General features: G+C 55.3%; 2 protein-coding genes across 3 annotated transcripts; both read right to left on the minus strand.

The window, feature by feature from the left end:
* Positions 1-310: 310 nt before the first annotated feature.
* On the minus strand, positions 311-5,972 carry TBL2 (transducin beta like 2). 2 transcript variants are annotated; one of them, XM_058817797.1, is made up of 7 exons: positions 5,795-5,972; positions 5,584-5,708; positions 5,118-5,302; positions 4,344-4,495; positions 3,133-3,259; positions 2,345-2,497; positions 311-884 (listed from the first exon to the last, which is right to left on the minus strand). In XM_058817797.1, the coding sequence occupies exons 1-7, from the start codon at positions 5,922-5,924 to the stop codon at positions 428-430; spliced, it is 1,329 nt and encodes a 442-aa protein (XP_058673780.1). In that variant the 5' UTR covers positions 5,925-5,972; the 3' UTR covers positions 311-427. The 2 variants fall into 2 exon arrangements, with proteins under 2 accessions (XP_058673780.1, XP_058673781.1); XM_058817798.1 differs by lacking the exons at positions 5,118-5,302; positions 5,584-5,708; positions 5,795-5,972 and adding an exon at positions 4,884-4,956 and having other exon boundaries at positions 4,344-4,628.
* Positions 5,973-6,554: 582 nt separating this feature from the next.
* MLXIPL (MLX interacting protein like) lies at positions 6,555-24,103 on the minus strand. Its single transcript, XM_058817875.1, has 17 exons — positions 23,808-24,103; positions 17,807-17,913; positions 17,593-17,675; positions 17,313-17,402; positions 17,063-17,107; positions 16,573-16,771; positions 15,784-15,861; positions 12,170-12,342; positions 11,493-12,087; positions 10,789-10,862; positions 10,278-10,452; positions 9,519-9,631; positions 9,239-9,382; positions 8,907-9,034; positions 8,480-8,603; positions 7,220-7,349; positions 6,555-6,796 (listed from the first exon to the last, which is right to left on the minus strand). The coding sequence occupies exons 1-17, from the start codon at positions 24,101-24,103 to the stop codon at positions 6,663-6,665; spliced, it is 2,688 nt and encodes an 895-aa protein (XP_058673858.1). The 3' UTR covers positions 6,555-6,662.
* Positions 24,104-26,324: the final 2,221 nt, after the last annotated feature.

Here is a 26,324-nt window from a genome sequence, read left to right on the forward strand (position 1 = left end):
GCTGCACCGTTACCGCACTGCCCCGTTCCCTGAAGCAGAGTCCCCACCGTTTAGCATCAACACTGAGCTTTGGCAGCTCTCTTGAAAAAAAAAAAAAAACAACCAATCAAAAAACCTACCCCAAATCCACACAACTCCCGTTTCTAAGCTCAGGAGAACTCGTAGGCATTGGCTTAGCAATCGATTTCATAGGATACTGATGATCGAAGCCCGGGAGGAAAACAACACAAGAGTGTGGAGTGTGACACTGGGAGACGCCACTGTCCCCAGCCCTGTCCCACCTATCACACAGCACGCAAGGAAGGACCTGGGCACTCTTTTATTACTGCTGTTCACAGTTACTAAAAAAAAAAACCAAAACAAAACAACAAAACAAAACAAAACATCTCCAAGGCAGAGCACAGTTGCCTCCTGCTTTACAGGTAGCTTAGTGCTTCTTGCCATAGATGGCAGCCAATGCTTTGCGAGCACTGGAGATCTGCTGCTCCAGCCTCTCCTGCGTGGCTTTGTTCCCAGTTTTTTTCAGCATGGCCTCCATCTCCTCCACCACGGCACGGTGCCCGGCAGTGTTGTGGAGGACACAGATAGCGCGGTCCCCACAGGACACGACATAGCGGCCAGTGGTATCAAACGCAAGGTCTGTGATACAGTGGCTGTGCACACCAAGAAAACGCTCCTCCTCCTCACCGCGCCGTGTGTTGTACACCACAATGTCTGTGCCGCTCGCCACAGCGACCGTGCGGCCGTCAGGGGACAGAGCAATGCGGCATGGCTCCAGCACTGCACACTGCCCTGTCAGAAGCAGGTGTGGGTCCTGCTGCTTCTTGTACTCCACATCTGTGTCCCAGAACTTCCATGTGCCATCCTTTGACACGGTCGCCATCCTGCAGCCAAGAGAGCACAGTGAGTGCATGGAAAAAGGGTGGCACCTCTTAACCTCCACAGAGGATTCCTGGTTCATGGACAGGGCAGAGTATCTCTTGGGAAGTGTGAGTCTATACACAGATACAGTCTCGGTTCTTTTTCCAAAGCAAAAAAGCCTACCACTAGACCAGGCTGCTCCAACACAGCCTTGAACACTTCCTGGGATGGGGCAGCCACATCTTCTCTGGGCAACCTGTGGCAGGGCCTCACCATCCTCACAACCAAGCCTTCCTTCCTAATATCCCACTTAACCCACTCTCTATCAGTCTGAAACCAATCCCCCTTATCTTGTCACTCCAGGCCCCTGTAAATAATCTCTCTCCCATCTTTCTTGTCAGTTCCCTTCAGGTCCTAGAAAACCACAATTACATAACCTGAAGCCTTCTGTTTTCCAGGCTAAGCAATTCCAATTCTCTCAGCCTTTCCTCATACCAGAGCTGCTCCATCCCTCTGATCATGTTGGTGTCTCCACTAGACTCACTCCAGCAGCTCCAAGTCCTTCCTGTGCTGGAGAACTGGAGGCAGCTCTGCAAGTGGGGTCTTACCTGAGAGTGGAGCAGAGGGGCAGAATTCCACTCTCCCTTGTTACCCACGCGCTGTGGGATCAACCCAGAGGAGTTTCTGAGCTGGGTCATGTCCACTTCTCACTCACAAGCACCCCCAGGCTGCTCTCAGTCTGTTCATCCCCATCTTGGATACTGGGGGTTGCCCTGCTCTGTTTGGGCAGCCAGTCAGGAGTCTGATGGCTCAGCCTGGATGCCGCAATCTTCCCAGAGAGAGATGCCACAAGAGACAATTTTCTAGGAGTCTCAGGCAGTCCTTCAACTGCTGGGTAACCTCAGCAAGGGGCAGGCAATTCAGCTCTGAGCAGTGATTTCAGCTCTGCCTTGCTAAGTGTACCCTGGCCCACACAGGGACAAAGAGACAGGAGCATCGTGTGGTTATTCCACAGGGGTAGCCTTTATTCCAGCACCCTGCCAAGGAGGCCAGGGATAGCAGCTCCCCCCTGAACGGGGCAGCAGCAGGGGTTTTTATGGGGAAAACTGGGAGTGGTACAAAGGGGAAAAACCAATCGGTCCCAACAAATTTACATGGGCTTCCAAAGCATGCTGGGAACTCACCATGACCAAAGAGGATTTCTCTGTCCAGGAGGGTTTGAGAAGATCTTATCATAACTTATTCAAGGGATACCTCTCCAAGGGAGAGGGTTGGCATGCCTATCTGTCTCCACACTGATCCAGGTGCAGCATCAGCACTTGGTCTTGTTAAACCACATGAGATTCCTATAAGCAGGGTGGCCAGATTTGGCTCCCCAGAGCAGTGTTTTACCCCCTGCAGCTCAGTGGTGCAGCTGGTGAACACTGAAAGAGATGAGCTTACATGTCCTTACAGTAACTAAGAGCAAGTAACACACACATACCTCCTTGAGTCGTTGGAGAAGGAAAAGGATTGTACACCAGCAGTGTGGCCCTTCAACTCAAAAGCCCTGGTCACCTCCCTGAAGTCTCCGTTCTTGCTAAAACACACCACCCATACCTTCACATCAGGGGTAAAGCCACAGGATGCCACAAACCTGTGTGAAGGAATAAGCAGACACACAGATTGCCTCTTACAGAGAACCTGAGCGAGGCAGGGCCACAGCTCTGCAAACCTGTCCTGACTCCTGCACTCAAGTCTGGTCATCTTAATTTCAATTTTTCCCTGAAACCTGGCTGGTAAAGGGAACAGTAAGGAAGGACACCAGAACAGCTCAGGAATGAGAAACTCTCTGGTCAAAGTAGAAGAGCTAAATGCTTTTTAGCCCCAACCTCCTCATGCCAGGAGCAAGGCAAATCAACCAACAGCAGCAAGTGATTTCCCCAAAAAACAGATCTCCCAGAAATAAAACCTTTATTTTTATAATTAACCTTTAAGAGGTCACAGACAAGTTCAAAATGCTGTTTTCTTTGCATAAGCCATTTGCTCTGTCCCACCCCTGCAATGTGAGGCCAAAGCTGTTCTCAGGTTACCAGAACAGTAGCACTGAGGCAAGATGACAGAACAAGAGTGCTTGACCCCACATCAGCTCCACCTCCTGGGAGGTCAAAATACCTTTTTAAACTGTGGAACCCTCAGAAAGTTACATTACAATAGCAACTAACTGCCAATGGTCTGAACTGATGTTATCCCTGTTCGAAGGAGCAGCCTGAAATCCTGCCTGTCACTCACCTCCCACAGGGTGACACTGTGGCATAGGCATTGTTCATCTGGTTGGTGTTAATGCTGGCCAGGACTTCGCCCTTTGGGCTCCAGATCAGGATGGTGGTGTCACTGGAAGCTGTCATGATAAACTTCCCTGGGAAAAAAAAGGCAAAGATCAGGAGAGCCCCCAGACCTAACACTACACAGACTCAATGAAGCCCCAGGATAACCTCTCCCTGCAGCTGGAGAAAACCAGCAGCAGCACCAAAATCCAGGGAGTATCAGCCTCCTAAGACAGGGTAAAGAGCGGTATCACAAGACTCAGCTCCTGGTTATGCCTCAGTACTCCCCTGGCTCCTGAGCAGGCAGGAGGCACTGAACCCATGTGTGCCCTGTACTCAGAACCCTGAGCACCACAAGCAGAGCTGGGACCCCCACATGCAGCCCCACTGGGCTGTGCCACAAACAAGAACAAACACTTCATCTGACCTGCATGCCCAAAATCAGCTTGAGGATAAGCACCTTTCAAGCTGTGGACTGCAGACAGGCAACTGAATCCCAGTCACAACACCATGATCCATGATTGCTGGTTGTGCCCATGCTGGACTGCTGCTTGTTCCCACTTCCCCTTTGCCACCTCAGCCCAGGCAGGGAGTTGCCTGTTTACCTTCCAGGTACTTGGTTTAAGTTTTCACTTTCACAGCTCCAGTCTCAGTTAACATTTTTCCTGCTCTCCTATTACAGAGGTGAACTCACATCCACCTGCTTCCAATTGCCACTGGCACATACCTGACACATTAATCCATGAAGCCCTCACCACTAAAATGTAATTTCCACCCATCCACCCCCATCTCTGTTCTAGATGATCCCAGAAGTTCAAGATAGACCATATTAACTCACTAGAGAGATTTCTGACTGGTTAAAGAGAGACCGGCAGCCCAGAGAACAGCAATCCTCTCAATATTGAGACCAGACCTCTTTGCAACAGCATCCCTGGAAATGTAAATTAAGAAACTGTGCATATTGGGGAGCTGGTTACAGGGATATTATTGGTGTGAAAACAACACCTTTTGGTTCAGTCGGCAGCAAATTAAGTTAAAAAAAACTAATAGACTACAAAGCTCAGTACTGGTGCTGTCCACAGCCCTGAGAACGCCAAAAACTCTAACACTTTGAATCCAGCAGCTTCACAAGGAAATCAAAGCTGTACTGGAGAGGTGATCAGCTCATTTCCATACCTGTCTCTGCAATCCCTATGTTAATGACAGGAGCCTTGTGCTTCTTTGGGAAGTCCCCAGAAGTCGCAGTGAAGGTGAAGCTGCCGTCATCCTTCTTGGTCATCTTGTAGACACGAATGGTCTCAGCATTGGCCAGCCAGACAATAAAAGCCCTGTGGAGGGAGAGGCTCTGAGCCCCAGCTCAGCCCAGGTCACTCAGGGGCACCTGGGAAGAGGGATATGCTGCCACGTAAAAATATTTACAAGGGCACCAACTTCTCTCCCTATGTTGGCTCAACTGCAACACTGAATGAAAAAGAATGAAATTTATTATCCACACCAGGAAACAAGATCCCTTCTTTTCTTTCGGAAAGAGACCAAAAAGCCAAAAGATATTCTTCTGCCAGATTTCCCACCCAGCAAGAGCTCCCCTGACCACTGGAGAGACTCAGCAGCACATTCCAGCTGCACTGTCAGCTGGCAGTGATGTCAACAGGTACCTTCCATGGGGGCAGCAAGCTGTGCGCAGAGATATTTGCCCTGAAAACCACATTAACCCACCAGGAGCTGGACTAGACGAACTCCAGAGGTTCCCTCCAACTCGAACTACTGTGATTCTGTGATTAAATGCCAGCTGCTCTCAGAAAAGGCCATAAGTCAATGATATCGTGATGACCCAGTGAGAGATGCTGCCTCCACCCATCCCAGAGCAACACCACTGATCCCACCACAGCTTGGTCGTGAGATTGGCGGCTCTGCAGGACATCCCGGTGCTAGTACAAGGTCCGGCCATACCGTGAGTCGGGGCTGAGGCGGACGAGCTCGGCGTGGTCCAGCCCCATGTTGACGCGCAGGCAGCGGTGGTCCCGCCCTGCCAGGTCCCGGATGCTCCACAGCCGCACCGTGCGGTCCTCAGAGCATGATGCCAGGTACTTGCCGTTGCTGCTGAAGTCCAGGCAGGTGACCGGGCTGCTGTGGCCCTGCAGACAGAGAGTTGTCACGAAGGACGCGGGAGGGTATGGGGAGGAGCAGCAGGACACCAGCACCGGGGGGGGGGGGGGGGGAAGAGGGACACCGGCACAGGCACGACACCAGCATCGAAAGGGATGCCTGCACCGACTCCGGCAGGACAACGGCAGGGGGGGAAGGGGGGGCGGGGGGACGGGGTACCGGCGGGACACCAATATCGAGGGGGACACCGATACCGAGGAGCCACTGGCATCAGCACCGGGAAGGCACCGGCCCCGTGCACACGCGGTACCTTGAGGGCAGCCACCAGCAGCCGGTGTGCGAAGCTGTGCTGGTGCGGCTTCTCCCTGCGAGCCCTCGCCGCCGGCTTCGCCTTCCGCGGCTCCTCTGGCCTGGCGTGCCCGTTCGCCCTGGGTTCTGCGGCAGGGGAGGGGTCGGTGGGTACGGTTCAGCTACGCTCCGCTCCGCGCTGCCCGGTGCCCCACTGTCCGCACGGTACTTACCGTCCTGCGGGGCGGTGGGGGTCTCCCGCGGAGCAGAGCGGTGCAGCGCGACCCCCAGCAGCAGGACCAGCATGAGGACGATGAGGGCGCCTGGCAGCACCGACCCGCCCAGCCCTGCCACCGCCTCCATATTCCCGCCGCCGCGTCAGCGGCTGGTTCCAGGAGGGGGGAAATTTCCGTGTGCGCATACGCGGCCCCGGTAATACGCGCAGGGCGGCCCCTGGCGGTGGTACTGCACCCTCCACCCCGGCCGTCCCCCATTCAGCAAAGGACACCCCTCACTCCCCCGCCCAGTCCCTGTTCTCAGCCCTTGCCTCCCACAAAGCCCCGTAAACCCCCCTAGACCCTCTTCTAACACTCCCCCAGCACCTGAGCACCCCAGCCCGTGCCTTCGACGGAGCCCGGGCTCCTCTCATCCCAGCTTCTACGTCCCCCTCACCCCGGTCCCCGCCCACATGCTCCCCAACCCCGGCTCTCCTCCAGTTCCTGCTCCCCCAGGTCCCGGCCCTCAACCTCCCCAGCTCTTACCTTAACCCCGCCCCCTGCCCCCACCAGTCCCTGCCCGCACTTCCCTTCACCCCCCCCCCCCCGCCACAGCCTCTTCCTTCACTTGCCCCCAAGCTCGGTTTCCCTCATTTCCCCCAGCCCCTGGCCCCACTCCCAGTCCCGGCTTTCACGGCTTCCGGTGTCACCCCGCTCAGTCCCGGCCCTTCCCGGCCGTGCCCAAAGCGGCGCCAGGGCTGAAGAACCAGGCGGAGTCCGTGGCACAGCAAGTCCTTTATTGCAGGGGGACAGGGCGGAACAGCCCTCGTGCAGTCCCGGCTCCCCACGCCGGTGCCCTTGGGACACCCCGGAGCCCCTGGAGCAGTCAGATGGAGGGCGTCCCAGCGCCGCCAGGGCGTCCCAGCGCCGCCACTGCCTGCGCCGCCTGCTCGGGGACACGGGCCGGGTCGCTGAGGATGGAGGTGGAGATGCTCAGCTGCCGCAGGGAGCTCAAGACGGCTGTGGGGATAGGGGACGGGGCTGGAAGGCGTGACCCATCCTGGGGAACACGGCGCTGCCCGGCCCTGTTCCAGCCCCCAGAATGGCGGGACTGGTCGCTTCCACAGCCCCAGAAGACGCGGTGGAAGGAAACCCTCCCTGAGAGTGGGTTTGGGGTGGGCTGAGGGGCTTTGGGGAGGGCTGAGCCTGCCCCACCAGGACTTGGAGTTGGGACACTTCCGGCTCAGCTGGGGCGTGGGTGTGACAGGAGCACGGGAAATCACTGAGCAGGAGCCCAAGGACATCCCACAGATCAGCCCTGCCATCGCCCAGGACACCCCTGTCCTTTTCCCCTCTGCCTTTCGAGGATGCCTTTCCTGGACTGAGAAGTCCATGCCAACCCAGCTTGCTCAGGGTGCCACTGCCAGGCACAGGATCACCTACTTGGCCGAAGCGCTGGGAGGGAGCAGTGCTGGTCCAGCCAAGCGAGGGATGTTTGGGTGAGGCTCTCCATGCTGGCTGTGGACACCATGCCATTGAAAGACTCGAAGAGGGGCCGGATGATGATACTGAACTGGTGGGATCAGAGGAGTTAAGGACCAGCTTTGCTATGACAAGGGTCTCACTCCTCCCAGGTGTGGGCATCACCCTCATATGGCAGTAGGACAGACTTTCTTGTCTGGACATGGAGCAGAACTGCTGGGACAGCAGGACAGGCCATGGAACAGACCTGCTGACTGCCTTCCCAGCACAGCACCTCACCTGGCACTAGCCCAAACTGCTAGGGTGATGGCTTAAGTGTCACCTGGGTAGGAAGTGGGAGAGATGCAAAAGCCCTGTCATGGCTGGGGCTACAGAAAAGGTTGCTGAGACAGAAGACATGTCCTCCAGAGTAGGTCAGGGAACAAGCTAGCAAAGTGCTCAGGGGCAAGGCAGGACATCAGTGTGTCCCATAAGCTCCCCTATTGCTTCCAACCTGCAGGGACCAGCCTGCAGATTTTGTGCAGGCAGTAACCCACAGAGATATCTCTATCACAAGCATATCTAGAGCCCATGTTGGCTTTACGATACTCTGTGTCCTGAGGAAGGAGCTCCCCAGCCCTGCATCAGAAGTCACCTCTGCCTGGTCCAGATGCCCTGTGCTGGATGGGACCATGGGCAGCAGTGCCTTTCATCACTCTGCCACTTGGGATTGCACACACCTCAAAGGCTCTGCCAGTGAGTCCTAGTGTGTCTAAATTGTGCTCAGAGAAGAACAGATCCAGCTCTTTTCCCACAGGTTCCTTGCCCCTTGATCCTCCCCCCATCCCTGTGCTTCCAGGGTATGGCATGCAACCACGAAGACCAAGCCATCATGTCCACAGCTTTGTGTCTGGACCTTTCCTAATCCATGGCTACTGCCTCTCAGAGCCAGTTCCCATGTCATCGAGAGCAATTCCCTCCATAAGCTTAGCTCCACTTCCCTTCTCCCTGAGGACCATTTACCAACTGTTTTTGATCCCTTGGAGCAGAATATCCCTCCTAAACACAGAATATCAGCATGTTCCCACCATGCGACTTTGGCTGGGAATCATCTCCCTGTGGTCCCCAAAGCCTCCTGAGCTTGAGGGACCCCAAAGACCCAGTAGCAGCGGATGAACCAGAGCACCTGGTGCCTCCGGTGGAGGGTGAGATGGAGCAGCAGGCACTGGCCCCAAAGGATACAATCCAGAACTTCCAGTTCTGCAATGTGGAGGAGCGAACATACTCGTCAAACATTCTGCGCATGTGGTCAAAGCGCTGCCGTGTGATGGGCACCCCTGTGGCTGGCAGCTGCTCCTGGCACAGGCTGTGGGGCACAACCAGTATTGTGGGGCCATGTTCGGGACTGGGAGCTATGGAAACTCAGCAGGAGTTGCCAGCCAATGTCCCCCTCTCAGGGCAGGTGTGAGACCTGGCCCTGCCTCTGTCCTGCCTCTTGAGCATCAGCCCTCCCACAGAGAGGGTTTGAGGAGGGACAGTCAGCTGGGAGGTGCTCCAGGGAGACCTGCCATGTCCTGCTGCCATCCTGCCATATCCTGCTGCTTGCCCTGCCTGGCTACCCCAAAGCAGGCAGTGCTCCCCCATCTCCCCCAGCCACGCCCCCCCTTACTTGATGGAGCCATTGAGCTCCTCAATCTGCTCCCGCAGACGCTGTGCCTCATCCTGCAGAGCTGCCCGCTCCTGCTGCAGCTTGCAGATATACTCGACTGTCTTCTGCAGGGTGGTGGCCTTGCTGACCTGGGGGGGCATGGGGTGAGAGGGGAAGGGGGCCCAGACCACCCTCACACAGCCGCACCGTGTGCCTGCTGTGTGCTCCAGCCTCCTGCACCACAGGCTGGGGTGCAGGAGAGGAGTTCTGAGCTGTGGGTCACAGCAGGGATGCAGTGTCTCTGGGTGATGTGCCGTGTCCCTCCATGCCCAGGGCTGGCCCTGGATTCTCACCTTGATGCTGGGCTGAGCACTCAGTGTGCTCACCAAGCTGTGCAGTGTGGTGAAGCCAAGCTTGATGTTGAAGCGTCTCTTCTGCTCAGCGGAGATGTGTGTGATGCGGCGGCTCTCCAGCTGCAGGTCAGCGCCGTCAGGCACCTCCCCGCAGCAGGGACAGCCATGGGCCAGCAGCCCCACTGGGAACAGGCTGGCCCAAAGCTTGAAGTGAGGGTGGAGGGTGTCTTGGGGGAGGAGGAAAGGGGGGTGCATATAAAGTTGGCAGCTTCTGCCATACCTTGGTGGACTCAGGCCTTCCTGGACGGGACATGGGCTGGTGCAGGGAGATGCTAGTGGCCTGCCTTGCAGTGGGTCCTGGGGAAGCCTGGCTGGGCTTGGGCCAGTCACTGCCTGAAAAAGGGAAGGTGCTGCTCTGAAGAGAGGGATAGCAACAGCACTCATGACAAGGTGACATCTCAGCACCTGGGGCAGGCAGAGAGGGGCATCCCACAGTGCTGCCCCCACCTCAGGACAAGCCACCCCACTCAGCTGATTGGGATGCTCCTCTTCAGCCTCCAAGCACACATTATCCCAAGTCCCTCTCATTTTACAGCTGTTCAGAAATGGGAACATCTGGGATTCGAGGTTTTAAATTCCCAGCATTTCTTGGGGTAGAAATTGCATGGAAAGAGGTGTGAGGGCAGCAAGGTTGTGGTGAGCAGCACCAAACTGAACTGGGAACAACACCAGAGCCTGGTTTCCAGCAGCCACACTGGTTATTGTGAGTGAAAGCGGATGCTTCTTGCTCCAAAACCAAGCTCCGGGGTTTCAAAACCACAGTCCGACATTTTGCTCCATTTTTGTCTTTCCCTATTTCTGCTTTTGCTGCTGGAGAAAGAAGCAGGTGAAAGGGCACAGAAGGAAACCTCCATGCTCATCAGATTAAATAGAAATAGCCAGGATTGCAGCCAAAATGAAAATTCCCACAGTGCTTGGTCTGAGCTCTCTGCAGGAGCCCCAGTGCCCTGTGGAGCTCCTTGGGGTGCTCCAGACTCACCACAAGCTGAGGTGGGGGACAGCTGCTCTGCCTTGGTGACTTGCAGGGGGCTCAGCTGTGTGCCTATTGTGTGCAGCAACAGTTGAGAAGGGCTGGAGCCAGGAGCCAGTCCTGGGCTCATCTGGGACATTCTGGAGAGGAAGGTGGCAGGGACTTTGGAGACAGTGCTCTGCTGCTGGGAGAAGACAGAGGAAGGGGAGTTGAGGGATCAACACCTCATGCACACCAGGTTGCACTAGGATGTGCAGCCCCTGCCACTATCTGCAGGGGCAGCCACGATGCCCCAGAAAAGGGGCCCTGGAAGTGAGATGTCTCTTACCTCTGCCTTGGTTGTTTTAAAGAAGAAACTCAGGCAACTCCTGCCATCCCCAGCCACCCAGCCATGTGCCCCCTCCTTCCCTCCATTTCTGTCCAGCCCACACCAAAATGTGACCCCCAGAACCCATCTCCACCCCTTCCCCAGCAGCCAGGAGAAGGCAATTCCCAGCCTGGGGGGTTGCTGAGTGCTTACCTCAGAGACAGGGGTCATGGGCATGAGTCCTGCACCTATTGGGCAAGGGATATCCAGCGCCAGGTCCTGCTTGGCTGAGGGGGCACGAAGCAGATGGGCATTGCTATGTGGGGCTCTTGGGGCTGGGGTGACCTTCCCTGCCCCAGGAGACAGCTAGCCCCTCCCTGCACCAGAACTGCTGCAGCCCCTTCCCTGCTGGATTGCCCCAGAGAAAAGGGATGCACCTCTGGAGGAGTCTGTTCTCCTCACAGGAGAGTTGTCAGGAGCTTCAGGCAGGAAGGGAGCTCCAGCCCCTCCTCAAGCAAGCAGAGGGCCATAACTGTGCCCAAGGGACTGTCCCATCACACCCACAGGCAGCATATCAGGCAGGACAGCAGTGAACGCCCCAGCCTGTTGTGCCAACAGAGCCATAAAGACCAGACTAGGGACTCTAGGAACTGCTAGGAACTTCCTAGCAGTGCCTGTTGCCAAGTCCTGGGGCTGGGCGGCATTTCCCTCTGAGGCCATTGAAACCAGGGCTGATCCCTCAGACATGGCTTCACCCCTGGGTTTGGAACTACCCCAGTATGGGGACTGCCTTGTGCCCTGCCCAGTATTCCCTGTGTCCCAACCCCAGGAAGAAATGGGGTCCCCACTCTGATCCCCACAACAGCATGCCCCCCGCCTCACTCCTGTGTCCCCCGACAGCCCCCCAACCCTGTTACCTGTGGTCAGGAGCTGGCTCGGGCAGGGGTTGGGCTCAGGCAGGTGGGACAGGGGGTGTCCTGGCAGCCTCCTTGCCTTGGTGCCACTGGACTTCACTTTGGGCTGCCCACCCTCACCCTGGGGTGGCCCCTTGGCGGGAGTAAACCTAGGGTTGCCCAGCAGGGCAGGGGGCAGGAGCTGGGAGACAGCAGGGCTGGAGTACCCCTGGTGCCCCATGCCTGTGGCATGGCCCAGTCCTGGGACGTAGGGAGCAAAGCAAGGGCTCGAGAGAGGGGAGGCAGGGTGAGTGGCAAGCGAGGGGTCAGGTGAACTGCTGTAGGGGAACTTAGAGCGGGAGGCCGAGGTGGGGGAGAAGGGGGGTTCCAGGCTCAGCAGTGGTGCCCGGGGGGATGGGATGGGGAGGACATAGGGGGGTGCTGGTGGCTCCAGGCTGAGGCACTTGCCAGGAAAGTCGTACTGCAGTGTGGGCTTGTGTCGGAGCTGGGGGCTGAGGCTGCTGGGTGCCACGTCGGGGGGTTCGGGGGGCAGGGGGGCCAGGGGCAGCTCAGAGCCCAGGAAGGCGCTGTGGAGGCTGAGCTGGGAGGCACCACGGGGCTGCAGAAGACATGGCAGGGTCAGGGTGGGTGACTGGTACACCACCAGTAAGCCAAAGGCTGCAGGCTGGGATTTCACTCACCTGGAGGAGGGTGCCAGGTAGGAGCGGGGCCTCGGGGCTCACAGGCAGACCCCGAGCACCCATCAGGGACCCTCCACTGCTGAACAGGGGCTCAGCCATGGGCGAGAAGCAGGATGGATCCTGGTAGCCCGGTTGTGTCTGAGATGGGGGTGGCCGGTGGCTGGTGAAGATTTCTGCAGAGCCAAGTAGAGACACAGTGACCGGCCTAAATGGACCTGCCCAGAGAGGATGGGGCAGGGTGGAACCATACCCTGCTACTGACACTCTGCACTTTTTGGGGCCAGGGCAGCTCAAGCACATGTTCACCCATGGCCAACAAGTTCTGTGCTGCCCACTCCAGTGCTGCTGTGCGTGCAGCCTGTGGCTAACCACATCCCATGGCCTTCCTGAAGCCAAGCCGCGTGACCCTGCTGCGACTCCCGCTCCCTTTCTCTCTCCTTCCCACAGCCCTGGTCCTTCCGCAGGGCCAGACACCACAGCACAAAGGGTGGGCCCCACACTTTTGGCAGCTGTCTCCCTGGGTACATCAGCCCCATGAATGCCTTGGCTCAGTGCCTGTGTCAATGCTGGCTCTGGCATCGCCACAGGGAGGGTTTATCATGGAGAGGATGACTGTGGGACACAGATGGCATTGCTGGATGCTTCCCTGTAGGATGGAGTAGGAGAGTTCACTAGGTTTGCTGCCCAGCAGCCACTGGCACAGGTGCAGTGCCTGAGCAGCCACTGGGGACAGGAACTTGCACCTCCTCTGGGAAGCACCCAGCTATGCTCTCCAGCCCTTGGCTAGCACTGGCAGTGCCAGCTCCAGGCCCTGCTGCTAGTTCTGCCCACTTGGTGTACACAACCATGCTCAGAGCTGCGATCCAGGCTCCAGCAGCTGGGGTGCCTGGGCTGGGACCCACAAAGGCCTAAGACTCTGCTGAATCTACACCAGAGGAGCAAACATGCCAGCACTGTGGGATGGCAGGAGACTGGGCATGGTGATGTTTCCAGCACGCCATGCGCTACCATCTGAGGGGAACACTGATGTGAGACAGGACAGAGCCACTGCTGAGATGTCCCAGTCAGCTCTCAGAGTGCCCCTTACCCCTGCAACAGCCATGGTGAATGCCTGACAGCATGTCAGGGCCATCCCTGCCCCTCCAAAGGCCAGTGCTTTGTATGTGCTGCAGTGCTGCCAGGCAGGAACTTGGGCTTCCTGGGATGCAGTCCAGCCCCACATTGCTCCCACCTCAGCCATGCTCACACCAGGATGTCCCTGCTACCAGCGCTGAAGCTCTGCAGGTATTTATAGGAATTTGTGATGCCCAGCCTGCAGATCCTATTGTGCCTCTCACCATACCTGTCAGACCCTCTTGTGCCTCTCACTGTGCTACAGGGATGGAAGATGCCTGGCAGCCCCTGGGAGCCTTGTCCTCCCTTTCTCCTGCCTCTTCCTCACCCCATAGCTCTTGCCCATGCTCCTCCTCACTGTTGTATCACCCTGTTACACTTGAGGCAGTGTGGCATGGCCAGGACGCAGCCTGCTCAAGGGAGAAGAGCCTGCATGGTCAGCAAACCACAGCTTTGGTATCCTGCTCAAACCTAGGGATGCTCTCCAGTGTGATTGGGCCTTTCCAACCCAAAGACCCTTCAGCACTTGTCCCAGGCTTTGGGGAGAGTCCTGCAGTGCAGCAGGGCATTGCCACCCCATGGGATGGACAGCCCAGCCCCAGTGCCCAGCACCAATCCTACCTGAAGCACAGTGCCAGCAGGGCACAGGGCTGGGCTGCTCCCTCGCTTCTGCCAGGAGGACTTGTCCATCTGCCTCACACCGCACTCCAGCACCCGCCGCAGACACAAGATGCTTCCTCATTTGGGGATTGGTTTGCAGGCACTGACTGACAGGCACTGAGCTCTGCCACACCACCCCACACAATGACAGCCCTGTGACCCCATGGTGCCTACCCCACATGCCTGCCCTGTGTAGCTCTGCATGAGGCTGCTGGGTGATCCTTGCTCCAAAGCTGCCTGCCCTGCTGAAAAAGTGACGTTTTGGGACATAATTGGGTTGGCTGGCACCCAGCACCCCAACCTCCTCTCCCCACGGTCCCAGGGGTGCATGGCATACACAGTGCTCAGATGTAACACCTTATCACCCAGGGAGCTGCTTCATCCAGGACAAAACTCCCATCAAAAGATCTCCAAGCACCCCAGGGGATGCTACTCTGTCCCAGAACACACTAAGCCTGGCAGACCAGGAGCCACAGAGAGACTGGGGACCTTCCTCAGCCCCAGCAGTGTCCCTGGGCTGAGGCACTGGACATGGTCAGAGCAGGAAGGGATGTTTCCTTGTAATGTGGTCTGCACCCATCCCATTGCCAAGAAGCACCCTAAAGCAAAAGGCCTTTTTCCCAGAAAAAAGCTAACCTAACTGATATATTGGTTCAGAAAGGAACCACCGTGCTCCTGCCATCTCCTGTTGAGCTTGAGACCATGCTGGGCCCTCAGAGAGGTGCTGGAGCTGCTGCTGCGACACCATACAGGCCCTCTCAGGATAAGGAACACTTACCAAGTGTCAATTTAACCCACTTGGAGATGTCACACTTTCTAGGAACTGATGACCACTTGGGGCACCAGGGGCAGAAGGTGAAGCACCAACTATGGCAACAGACCCTCTTCCCAGCATGCCTGACTCTGATGGGATCTCTGATTGAAATGAGTTTGAGAGGGTGGTGGCAGGAGTCTTCTCACCTCATCCATCCCAAGAGTATCCATCCCAAGGGCACCCATGCTACCACCTGCCCTGGCACATGGAATGCCTAGCCTTCTCCCTGCCAGCATCTGGTCTTGCAACACCCCAAAGCCATATGGTGCAAGTACCCTTTTTATTTCCTCCTCCAGGAAGTGGAGGCAGGCCATGGAGCTCCAGGCTGCTCACACAGGGGTCTGGAGATGCTGGTGCTGCCCAAGGACACTAGCTATATCTGGGTAGCCAGCAGGCTCCCACCCTGCATGATGTGCACAGCTCTGACACGTTAGAGGGCAAAGCTGGTCCCCAACAGTGCCTTGCCCTGGCATTTGGGGACACTGCTGTGACCAGGACATGTCCCAGCTGAACTGGAAACCAGGGCCAGACTTGTCTTTGGTCAGCCTGGCAGGGACAGTGACTTGTCCCCAGGGGATGTAGCACAGCCCTGTACAGGGTCCTAGCTCCAAGCCAACCACCCAGGCTGGCTGGGCAGTGGGGTGAGGAGGGGACTCAGCAGAACCTACTCTCTAGAGGTTTCCTCCTCCTCTGAGGGACAATTGTCCTTCCTCTATTTGCAGTCAAAATGAGGGCCTTTAGCACTCCCGGAAATAACCTCTTTTTGTAGAAATCCCCTCCCACACCTCATGGCCAAGCCCTTCCTGACCTTCTGTGCCTCTTTCCAGGGTCAGGCAGGCACAACAAGGCTCTGCCTTCAGCCCCTGCCCATCCATGCTGCTTTTCCCATGCCATTAGATGTCCAGTGCTTTCTGCCTGTCTCAGCAATTCCCACTACTGCCAGGCCAAACCTGTGTCCCTCCATTTTAAGCAGTCACGGTGTGCAGGACTGGGTGGGATGTGGTACTGCATCCAGGCTGCCTCTTACCTGATATGTCCATGTCATCCAGGCTGGGCTGCAGGGGTGCCAAATCCGGCTGTATCATGTCAGCATTCCCAACATACGCTGGAAGAGGGCAGAGCTGGAACATCAAAGCCCAGATACTGCATCCCTGAGACCCACCTTGAGGGCTGCTCCCACCACTGCTCTGATAGCTACCTGGCTTCCACACCTCTGTGTCACCCCAGAATCACCCTGTATCACTGCACCCTGCCCTGGGCAGGGATATAAGTGCCTACCCTGAGGAGAGCCAGGGCCATCACATCCCATCCCATCCCATCCCATCCCATCCCATGCCATCCCATCTCACCACTGTCCATCAGCCCCTCTAGGGCCTCATCCAGTTCCCAGGAACCGCAGTGAAAGGCTGATTCTTGGCACAGGACCTGGCCGGAGCTGCAGATGCCCGAGAGACATGGCCAGGTAGGGACAGCAAAGAGTGGCCATGGAAGAAGGACCTTCCCTGGGGGCTGGGGCAAAGTCCTTCATGATGCTGGTGGTCCCTGGGGAGCTCAGCCCTCAGCATGCTGGTGCATAGAGAACCACAGGAGAAGGGGATGATCCCACCCTGCCCAAACACTCCTCAAGCATCCTCTCCCCTGGTGGCTCCTGTTTGGGAAGAACAGGAACATCCCTTCCCCCTGCCCCATCAAGGCAGATGCCTGGGGACCCTGCCTGCTCAAAAGGACATGGCTGGCAGCTCTCAGGGGCTAAACCAAGACACAACATCTGGATTCCTCCTTCACATCCTGCTGAAGCATGGTCTGCAGCACCTACCATCTTCAGGGAGTGCCTGGTGGGTGCTGGGCATCTGTGTCATGGTGAAGAGGGTGTCAGATATGTCCGAGAGGAAGGTGTCCAAATCGAAATGCTGCCTACTTGCACACTCTTCCTCCTCATCCCCAAGCAGCATGGGCACTACGTTGCAGAAGAGCTGGTTGCACCATTTCTCTGTAGGCCTCCAGACATCCTCGTCCTACATGAGGTAGAGCAAAGGAGCTGAGTGGACGCCTTTCATGGGTGGGGTCCATGTCTGCTTCCCTGGCTGCTCCCCTGGCAGCTCCCATGCTCCCTGCAGTGTTTGCTCCCTCCAAACCTTAACTCCTGGCTACTTCCAGAGGGTGAATCCAGTATCCCAGATGCTTAGCATCTCGTTCCAATGGGCTTATCACGCCCTGCTTTTCTTTGCCCTTCTGCCCAGTGCAGGGGTCCAAACTGTCCTCCCTTTTCTCCCTCTTCCCACCCTCAGCAGTCTCAGGAGACTCACCCTCTTTGGACTGGAGATCCCTCCCTCCCGTGTGGATTTTCGGAGCTGGAAGGAGAAGAGAGCCTAGGTCATGCCCCAGGCAGGGAGAGCTCAGGGGTCAGCCAGCATCCCCCTCCCATGCTGGCAAAAGCCTGTCATGTCCTGCTCTGTCTGCCATGGCTCCAGGGAGCCATGTTCCATCCATCACACTATTCCATCCCACTGTTGGCACTGCCGCAGGATGGGGGGCAGCATGGCCAGAGCCACTCACCCGCTTCTTATAGTAGATCCTCCATTTGTGGTACTCCCTCATCACCACCTCAATGCGGCGTTTCCAGTAGTTGCCCTCCAGCACAACAGCCTGGGGGGCAGGACAGGGGGTTAAGGCTGAGCTCTCTGGCCCCACACCCCATAGCCAGGGCTGCTTTCCATGTGCCATATCAGAAACACCTTTTCCAGCAAATCTATGAAATGCAACATGTCCCCAGATCCCTGTTGTGCCACACAGACCTTGGTGCTGCCCAAGAGAGCTGCAAGGGATCCTGCCCTACCTCTGGTTTTCGGTGCTCATCAGCCTCCATGCCCTCCAGAGGGGTGATGAAGCCGCACACAGGGTTTTTCCTCCGTTCCACATCTGCACAGGGGAGAATACAGCTGGCTGTATCCATGCCCCATCCCTATCTCTGCACCTGTACACAGTCATTCCAGTGCCAGCTCCATCCCACTGGCACAGCCTGGCATCTGGGATCTGACACCCATACTCACATTGGATGTACCATGCTCTCCAGATCACATTGTTGAGTCGAATTTTATCCCAGCAAAGCAGACGCAGTCCCTTGAAATTCTTCCACTTCGGAGATACTAGCTTCCCACTGAAACACCAAGCAAAGGGGAGGCTGAGGGGCACCACCTTGAAAGATGTACAGGGGCCACCAATCTGGTGGCAGGTCAGGAGCAGGTACAGCCACGTGACTCTGCTGCAGGTACTTGCCAGGCACCTGTGGGAGCACCCACTGGAGCATTCCAAGCTCCTGCACACCCTGGGAGCAGCACTGACCTAAACCCTGAGCTTCACACACCCACAGAAGGCTTCTCAAACCCCTGGATTAAAGCACAGCCCATTGAGGCATTGATTCCTTGATATTTGAACCCCAGCTTTGAGGTGGGATCCTGCTGCCCCTGACCAAGCCAACTGTGTCCTGGGCCTGGGGGACAGGAAGGTAAGTTTCCTGCCCAGGTGAGATGTGTGGTAACATGCACTGTAGTGCCTCTTTCATCATCACAGTGTTTGGACAGGTAATTCTGACCCTTCCTTTAACACCAGGCAAGGCTTGAAAATGCTGCCTTCAGCTGAAGCAATCAAGGGCAGCCCTTATGGAGGGTCTGGGAAGAGAGGATAACACTGGAGGATGTTCAGGATGTTAAGGGACACTTGCCTGTGCTCCAAGACAGACACATAGTGATACCAGCCAGTCAGAGCTGCCCTGGCTCTCCATACCAACTGCTGCAAACCTGCCCCCTGAGCCCGAGCTGAGCTCCCCGATTCCCATTTCCTGGTTCCCAGAGGCAGCTGTGTTTGTTCTGCAGCTCATCGTAGTGGTGGTGGTGGTGGTGGTGATGTCCCTGATGGGACCTGCAGTGCAGGAAGCCTCATTTCACTCCTCGTCTTGTTTCCATCCAGCCAAGGAACACAGTCCCTCATGTGCAGCCACCAAAAAGCTCCTGAGGGTCCTGCTGCCCCAGGAACTCTGTAGGGAAGGCCAGGGTCCCTCTGCCTTACTTTGGGATCCATTTCACATCTCCAGCTCTCCCAACAACATGCCGTGGGCCTCGGGGCAATGCCAGGTGCTCCAGGGGTCACTTTGAGAGCTAGCTGCAGGCTGCCTGGCATTCCTGCCTGAGAAGCCATGTCCCTCTCCAGCAGACAGTTTTTACCCTAAATATCTTGGTGCTGCTTTGACTTCCACTTTTCCTTGGTACATGCTTGGAGCAGGAAAGGTGGAATCTGAGTTGGTGTCAGGGTGCTGTATATCCCCTGTTTCCAGCCCCTCCAGGTGCCACACGGCTGTGTCCCCAGGAAGGGGAAGGTGCTGGGAACGAGAGTGGTGCATGAAGCCTCTGATTTGTTCATTGAAGCTGGTGAAACCTGTAAATGTTCTCAAATAATGATTTTGGTGGGTTCTGTTTCAACCTTCCTTGAAATCTGCCTCTGGGAGAGGGAGAAGACTGGGGACCCCTACAATTCCAGAGCCTGATGCAGGGATGTGTCTAGGAGCAGCTGCAGGAGTGGATGAGGATGGTCTCCCAAGGGAGACCAAGCCTGACACATGGCCCCAGGGGCTGGAGAAGGACCTGTGACTCCAGCCTACAGAGAGTTAAGGCTGACACTGACCACTCTGCTATCACCAGGATTTTGAACTTTCCCCAGGCGCGCATGGCAAACAGCAAGATGGTGCCAAGTGGAGGAGCCAATGGAAGGGACAGGATTCCTGGGCACATGGCCAGATCATGCTGGTCAAGGCCATGTTCTTCACTCACAGCCAGCTGAAAAGAGCAGCCTGAGCCTGTGGGACACACCTTGGCCTCGTGTGAGGCCAGTGGGCCATGACTAGGAGTTGCTGTGGGGCCTGGAGGCAGCAGATGCCTTTGAGCTTTATCACCAAATGCTTTTTTTCCCCCTTCATGATCCTTTCAGTTTTGGGGCTTAACAGGCTGATCTTTGCTCCCTGCTATGCCTTGAAAAGGACCCCACCCTTCCCTGCAATTAATCTCCCCTGGGGAGATGGATGCAAACTTCCCATTGAACCTGGGAAGGTTATAGGGTGCCCCAAACAGGTTGGGGGTCCTGCTGCCTACACTATCAGAAGGAGGGGGACACAGACCCTGCCACTGGCTACAGGGTGTTTGTGGAATAGGGTGAGGTGGCAACAGGGCTCAGCCTGGGTCAAACACTGGCATGGATCCAGCAGTACCTTGTTTGGTCTGTGACTCATTTACCCATCCAGCAGTTTCAGGGAATGGGGAAAGGGGAAACCCTGGGGAATGACAGAAGAAAGAAGTGCAACTCCCTGCCACAAATGACAGCAGAGCCACAATGCAGCGTGGGTGTGTTTAGCCCAAGCACGAGCCTTTCCCACTCATTAGACCCCCTAGACTGGAGGTCTTCTGCAAGAAAAAAGAGGGTTGAATGATGAACTCCAGTGAGTGCATTCCTGGAGTCTCTGCCTGGTGTTCACTACCCCTGTGTGAGCATTTAAGGCACTGTGAATTAAAGAATCAATAGCAGCAGTTCCACTTCTCCCAGGGGGGATGCAGGCTGACAAGAGGATGAATTAGTAGGGGATTGGCCCCCCAAAGACCTTGTTTTAAATGACAAGAAAGGCTGAGTGTATACTCCAAGAAACTTCCCAGTCTGCTGTCCCTTTCTTGTCAAATCTCTCTGGAGCACAAGACAGATGTTGCCAGGTAAGACCACAAGTGACTGCAGTTCACATCTCCCAATCTGCCCCCAGTTTTCCTTCCTTCGGGAGGATGTTCCCCAGGTCAGTGATTCCCAACAGTAAGGCACAAGAGGGAGTGTGAGCCCAGCCATGACAATGTACAGGCCACACTGCGGTGATAGAGAGGATGAGCCTTCTCGTGCTAAGGTCCACCCTCAGCTTTTTGGGTAATGAGATGCAGCCAGGTGGGCTGTAGAGAGAAACAACATTCTAGGGAAGGATTCAACAAATGCAGGATGTTGCAGGAGAATGAGTGGGAAAGTATCATTACACAGGAAGCTGCTCTAAATGTCCTGGAATACAGGTAAAAAGGAACTGCTTCATCCTAGCCTTAGGAGGAAGACCTCAGAGAGGGGAGTTGCCTCCCTTTGGAGGATCTGAAGAAACAAATCAAAATGTGGGAAGCAAACCTTGATGTGGAGAGAGCAGTTCTTTACCACTGAGGAGTGATGCACAGTCCTGCCCGTGGAAGGAAGATAAGTCATATCCCCAGAATGATTGCTTAGGCTGAGACAGGACTGCTATAATGTTTGTGAAATGCAGAGGAGGAATGCTGGAGAGGGGAAGAATTCCAGATGTAACCATTGAAAAATATTTAGGGAAAGTTTAGTGAGTTACCTTTGAAATGGTGCGAGCCCAGACAGCAAAGGATGGGTGGCTGTAGCAGTCACAGCTCATGAGGGGACAGGGTAGTTTTCCCCTCTGCTCCACACTGCTATGGCAAAGTCTGGACATTGTGTCTAATGGACAAGAGAAGGAGGTTTACAAACTGGAGTGGTCCTGGAGGAGGATATCAAGGTCGTTGGGGACTAATATATGTGACAGAAGAGGACTGTCAAGGATGGGTTTGTTCAGCCTAAAGAAGGTGAAGAGAGAATTACTGCCATCAGCTGCCCTAAGGAGGAGACAGAGCCAGACAGTTCTCAAACATGTACTGAGAAAGGCCAAGGGGAAACAAACATAAGAATTGGAACAGGTAAACTCCAAACTAGAGCCATGGACAGCAATTCCCTGTGGGAGAGGGGCAACCCTGAGTAGGCTGGACAGGTGGTGGGGTCACATCGTAGGGCTCCATCTGTCAAAGTGATGGCCCTGAGCAACCTGACCTGGCTTTGGATCTAGCCCTGCCCTGCATGAGGGTTGTATGAGGAACTCCACAGGAGCCTTCCAGGTGACAGCTTACAGTGGTTTCTCCTTGGTTAGGAAGTTAGTCTGAGCTTAACTGTGGGTGCTCTCCTGAGGGCTGGAGGATATTAGGCTGGTGACCCCAACTGAGGCTGTGCTGCCTCTGGGAACCTGGCTGGGAGGGGAAGTGGGAAATGGCAGGTGATGCAGAGAAGTATCAAATCAGACAACACTAAATGTAGAAATGCACCAGAAACATTTAACTCTATTTTCTCACCCTGATACCTTTCTCCAACTGCTGCCTACAAGTGTGTCAAAAATGTATTAGCAAAAGAAAGGCAAAGTGAGCTGGGTTGTCCAGCCTGGAGAAGAGACGGCCCCGGGGAGACCTTAGAGCTCCTCCAGTGCTTAAAGAGGATCCAAGAGAGCTGGAGAAGGATTTTGATCAAGGGCCTAGAGTGACAGGACAAGGGGGACTGATTTCACAGTGTCTGAGGACAGGGCTAGATGGGATATTGGGAAGAAATTCTTCCCTGTGAGGGTGGTGAGATACCTGAACAGGCTGCCCAGAGAAGCTGTGGCTGTCCCATCCCTGGACAAGGCTTAGGTGAGTGTCCCATTACATAGGAGCCAGTATCTGCACTGCCATGTTCACTGCAGGAAGGAAATGTGCCACCGAGAGTCCAGGGAGTAAGGAGAACTGGAGCAATGGAACCCTGACTGTAGTGGAATGGCCAGCCCCCAGTCACACACAGTACTCCAAGCGTCAAAGCCCTTGTAGCCTGTCCATTTCCACTCTGCCTGGGAGCTCCAGAGCCCAGGGGCACACTGAAGCTGCCTTGCACTTCATGAGTCTACAGTTTGAACACCCTGGTGTGACAGTATCTGCTTCTCCAGCCTCAAAGCTGCAGGGCTCAGGTATGGAAAAAATGGGGCTGGGAGAGGAAAAGACAGCAAGGCCACCAGTGTCTCTATGACCCCTGTGTGTGGCACTCAGGGTGACCTGCCCAACCAGGAAGCATGATCCTTACCTGGGTCACCCCATGCTGAGGCTCCCTGTGCTCCCAGAGAGCACTGGCTTCCCCAGCTCCTTGGAGCAGAGCTGTGCTGTGCTGGCTGCTGGCAAACTGGGATGATCCCATCCACCACCTAGGATATGGTGATGGGTCAGAAGTACACAACTATGTGGGAACCGGAGTGCTGTCTCTCTGCCCAGCATCCCCAAGGATGTCCTGGCAGTGACCACATTCCCCATTGCATTGAGCATTCAAGAACTCTAAGACAAACCTGAGAGCTCAGCCATACTGGATGAGGTAATGGACACCTCTTCAAGGCTGCTTTGCTGAGGTTTTGCTTTCACATGGTAGAACATCATCATCATTTGGACATTTTGGGAGAGCTATACACGCAGTTTGGCACTGACTCCAGCAGAGCAAGTCATGCTGATGCCATGCTGGAGAGAACTCAAAACCTTGGGGCTTGGCAAAGGAAGGGAGCTGCCTCCAAGAATGTGGACTGTGGCCATAGAAGGCACATTGCAGTCTGTCCTGTTGTCACCAAAGAGCTGTCACTGGGCCTTGGCAATTTGTCAGGCAGAGGAACAATGCAGGCACCCATCTGATTTTTCAGGAGAGAAGGAGGAAAGCTTTCAGGAGACCTTGGACGAAACCCATGCAGCCATCCAGTCCCAAGTGCTACTGCATGTCATGGAATAACCTCAGGACATGGGGACAGAGTAAAGGACGGAAGGCAGGACTCCTGCTCTGGGCTGGGTTGCCAAAGAACTGAGTGTTAGCTGTCCACAGGGTCACTGCTGCTCTACAGAGTGTGCTAGGTCTGGCCCAGGAGGAAATACAGCTGGGCACAGTGACACCAGATCTCATGGGAAAATGGAGGAGAGTCAAGCTACACGTGGAACAGAGAAGCTTCTCACCTGGCTCCACAGCCAACAACCCGGCATCAGCTCTTTCTCCCTGAAACTTCCCAGGATGGCAATTTCTGAGCATATGACACATCACAGCCCATGGAGAAGAGGAGGTCAGATGGAAACAAATTCCTGGCTGGGGGACGGGGCTCATCTAGCCTCCTGCCTTCAGCTAGCTGGGGGTCCATAAGACACACACAAGGGCTCTGGGACTCACCTGTACTCCAGGCTCATGCACTCAAAGAGCCGGGTGAGGGTCGGGTCAATACTCCGGGGATCAGCCAGCTCGGGCTCAGCACGGTGGTGCCGTCGCCGGGGCAGTGAGTCGCTGTGCGGGCACGACACCATGAAGTGGCCACTGTGGATGACCTGGGAGTAGTTCTGGGTTGCAGCACTGGGTCCTGTGCCACACACAGCTGCATCCTCTGAGTCAGAGTCAGAGTCGGAGACAGGGCAAGGCCCAACCGGAGGCTCCAGGAAAGATCCCGGCAGTCCCACCTGAGTTTCTGCCATTCCTGCTGCCTACTGGGGAACCCTTATGGATCTGACCCAGCACTGTGATCTGTGCCCCAGTTGAGCTGAAGCCCTACAGACACTGCATTGGCATCGAGCACATGCTGGACTCCCCAGTACAGAACACTGGCACCACGCCTCCTCCTAAGCACCTCCTCCAGCCAGCCCACGCCACCGTCTGTTCCTTGCTCTAGGGTTCAGCGGTTGGTTCCCCAGGGCAGAGTCACTGCCAGCGCTATTTATGGTGCTGGTGGCTGATCCCGCCCATGGCAGACCATCAGCAGGACACATCCAATGGCCACCAAGCACCAGAGCTTCAGCTCCATGCCACCATCCTGCTCTAGCAGTGTCCTGACAACCCCAGCTTTTACATCCCCCACACACCTGGGGAGGAGCGTCCCCTGTCCCCCCTTGCTGTGGCCAAGGGTTGGCTGGCAGTCGGCTCTGTTTACCTGGAGTTAATCACTGATCCGAGGTGCTGGTGGAGTGAAGTGCTGGCAGTATTTACCCAGTGCCTCTGCTTTAATGGATCTCCCTGCACTTTCAAGGGAACAAATACAGATTAAGGGACACAAACAAGTAAAATTATAGCAACGGCCACTCAGCTCAGTGCAATGCCAAGGCACTGAGCCAAGTGCCGAGCTAAGAAACAGCTCAGGAAAGCCTGCGCAAAGCTGTGATCCAGCAGGAGAGGGGATACAAACAACAAATATGAGAGAGAACAGATATGAGTTTGGGTATGTGGGATTTACACACCTTGTTGTCATGTAGTCCTTAAAATGAAAGAATCATCAAATCCTAGAATGATTTGTGTTGGAAGGGACCTTAAAACTCATTTCATTCCACTCCCCTTCCACTAGACCAGGGACACCTTCCACAAGAACAAGTTGCTCAAAGCCCTGTCCAATCTGGCCCAGAGTACTTCCAGGGATGAGGCAGCCACAGCTTTTCTGAGCAGCTTGTGCTTGGACCTCCCCACCCTCACAGGAAATTTTTTTTTCCTAATATCCACTCTAAATCCACCCTGGGTTGCCTTCACCTCTGAGGTTTCCTGAGAGATTTGGGCAGGCAGGGCTTGATGCACCAATCCCTGCTCCATGACAGTGGATCTTGGACAAATACAGGATGTGGAATGTGCCATCCCAGCCAGACCTGTGTCGCAAGCATCTGCTCACTGACCTGAGCCACAGAAGGATACAGTACATACAATTTCACACTTAAAACATTTATTTTCTTTCTAATTCCTGGCAACTTCTTTCCCAGCCCCACAGCCTGGAAGGAGCACACATGCCTGGAAAGCACTCTGGAAAGCACTCAGGCAGAGATCTTAGGTACCTCTGATGGAGATACAGTATAAACTCAGAACAGACGGCTGCAGACATTGGAACCCTAATCCAGTTTGTAGATGGAGCTGAATACTTTTCATATCACCCAAGTGAGACCAAGAAGGGCCAGCAGCTATCCAGGGTATTTTCCAGATCTGGAAGAAGAATATGCACAAGAAGGTGGTTTGGACAGCTTCTACTGGTTGGTGCAAACCTCCCTTTCACACCATTTCTTCACTTAAGAACCACGTCTACATTTTCTAGACAGATTTCTGTGGGTCTGCAGCTTTGTTTTCTCCTCTGTGATCCATTACAACCACCTCAGCCTGTCCCAAGCTGCCTGTCAAGATGTTGAAGAGAGAAGTAATTTTAAAACTACTGTCTGTATATATTTTAAAATAGTAACGGGCATGTGAGTGACCTAGGAAACGAAGAATTAGGCAAGGCACAAAGAAACAAAGATGTCAAAGATACAGATACTTTCTGGGCACATTCCACTCATGCTGTGCAAAAGAGACTTCCCAGAATTTTGACCAAAACCATTTGCCATCTGTTCACCAGTCCCAGACAGACTTCAGTCCTCTGAGATAACATCTGTTTGAGGGAAACAGAGAAGTGCATCAGTGAGGCTTTTATGAACATCACAACTCCCTCATTCCTGGTCCAGCAGCTCTCATGCTGCAGAGAAGGAAAATCCCACAGGCAAAGGGCATCCAGCCTGGATGAGGCAGTGACAGATCTTTAGTCAACCAGGGAGCAGAGCAGGAGTCCTACACAGGGGCAAGTAGGTTGCAGAGCTGAGGAAATTTGTAAAAGACTGTTTGGGTCCTAAAATGTGTGATGCCATTGGAAATGAGAGTCAATGTTAAGGGTAAAGTGAAGCACATCCCTCACTG

This window comes from Ammospiza caudacuta, chromosome 20 (assembly GCF_027887145.1).
Source record: "Ammospiza caudacuta isolate bAmmCau1 chromosome 20, bAmmCau1.pri, whole genome shotgun sequence".
NCBI classification, from domain to species: Eukaryota; Metazoa; Chordata; class Aves; order Passeriformes; family Passerellidae; genus Ammospiza; species Ammospiza caudacuta.

What these genes read in the sequence shown, in the direction of transcription:
- TBL2 (XM_058817797.1), bottom strand. Translation starts at nt 5,924, where the DNA reads ATGGAGGCGGTGGCAGGGCTGGGCGGGTCGGTGCTGCCAGGCGCCCTC. An exon ending in ACAGTGTCACCCTGTGGGAG is followed by an intron (nt 2,498 to 3,132) that starts GTGAGTGACAGG and finishes TCCTTCACACAG; the next exon opens with GTTTGTGGCATCCTGTGGCT. An exon ending in TTCTCCAACGACTCAAGGAG is followed by an intron (nt 885 to 2,344) that starts GTATGTGTGTGT and finishes TCTTGGCTGCAG; the next exon opens with GATGGCGACCGTGTCAAAGG.
- MLXIPL (XM_058817875.1), bottom strand. Translation starts at nt 24,103, where the DNA reads ATGGCAGAAACTCAGGTGGGACTGCCGGGATCTTTCCTGGAGCCTCCG. An exon ending in TGCATGAGCCTGGAGTACAG is followed by an intron (nt 17,914 to 23,807) that starts GTGAGTCCCAGA and finishes TTGGTGTTTCAG; the next exon opens with TGGGAAGCTAGTATCTCCGA. An exon ending in GGATCTACTATAAGAAGCGG is followed by an intron (nt 17,108 to 17,312) that starts GTGAGTGGCTCT and finishes TTCTCCTTCCAG; the next exon opens with CTCCGAAAATCCACACGGGA.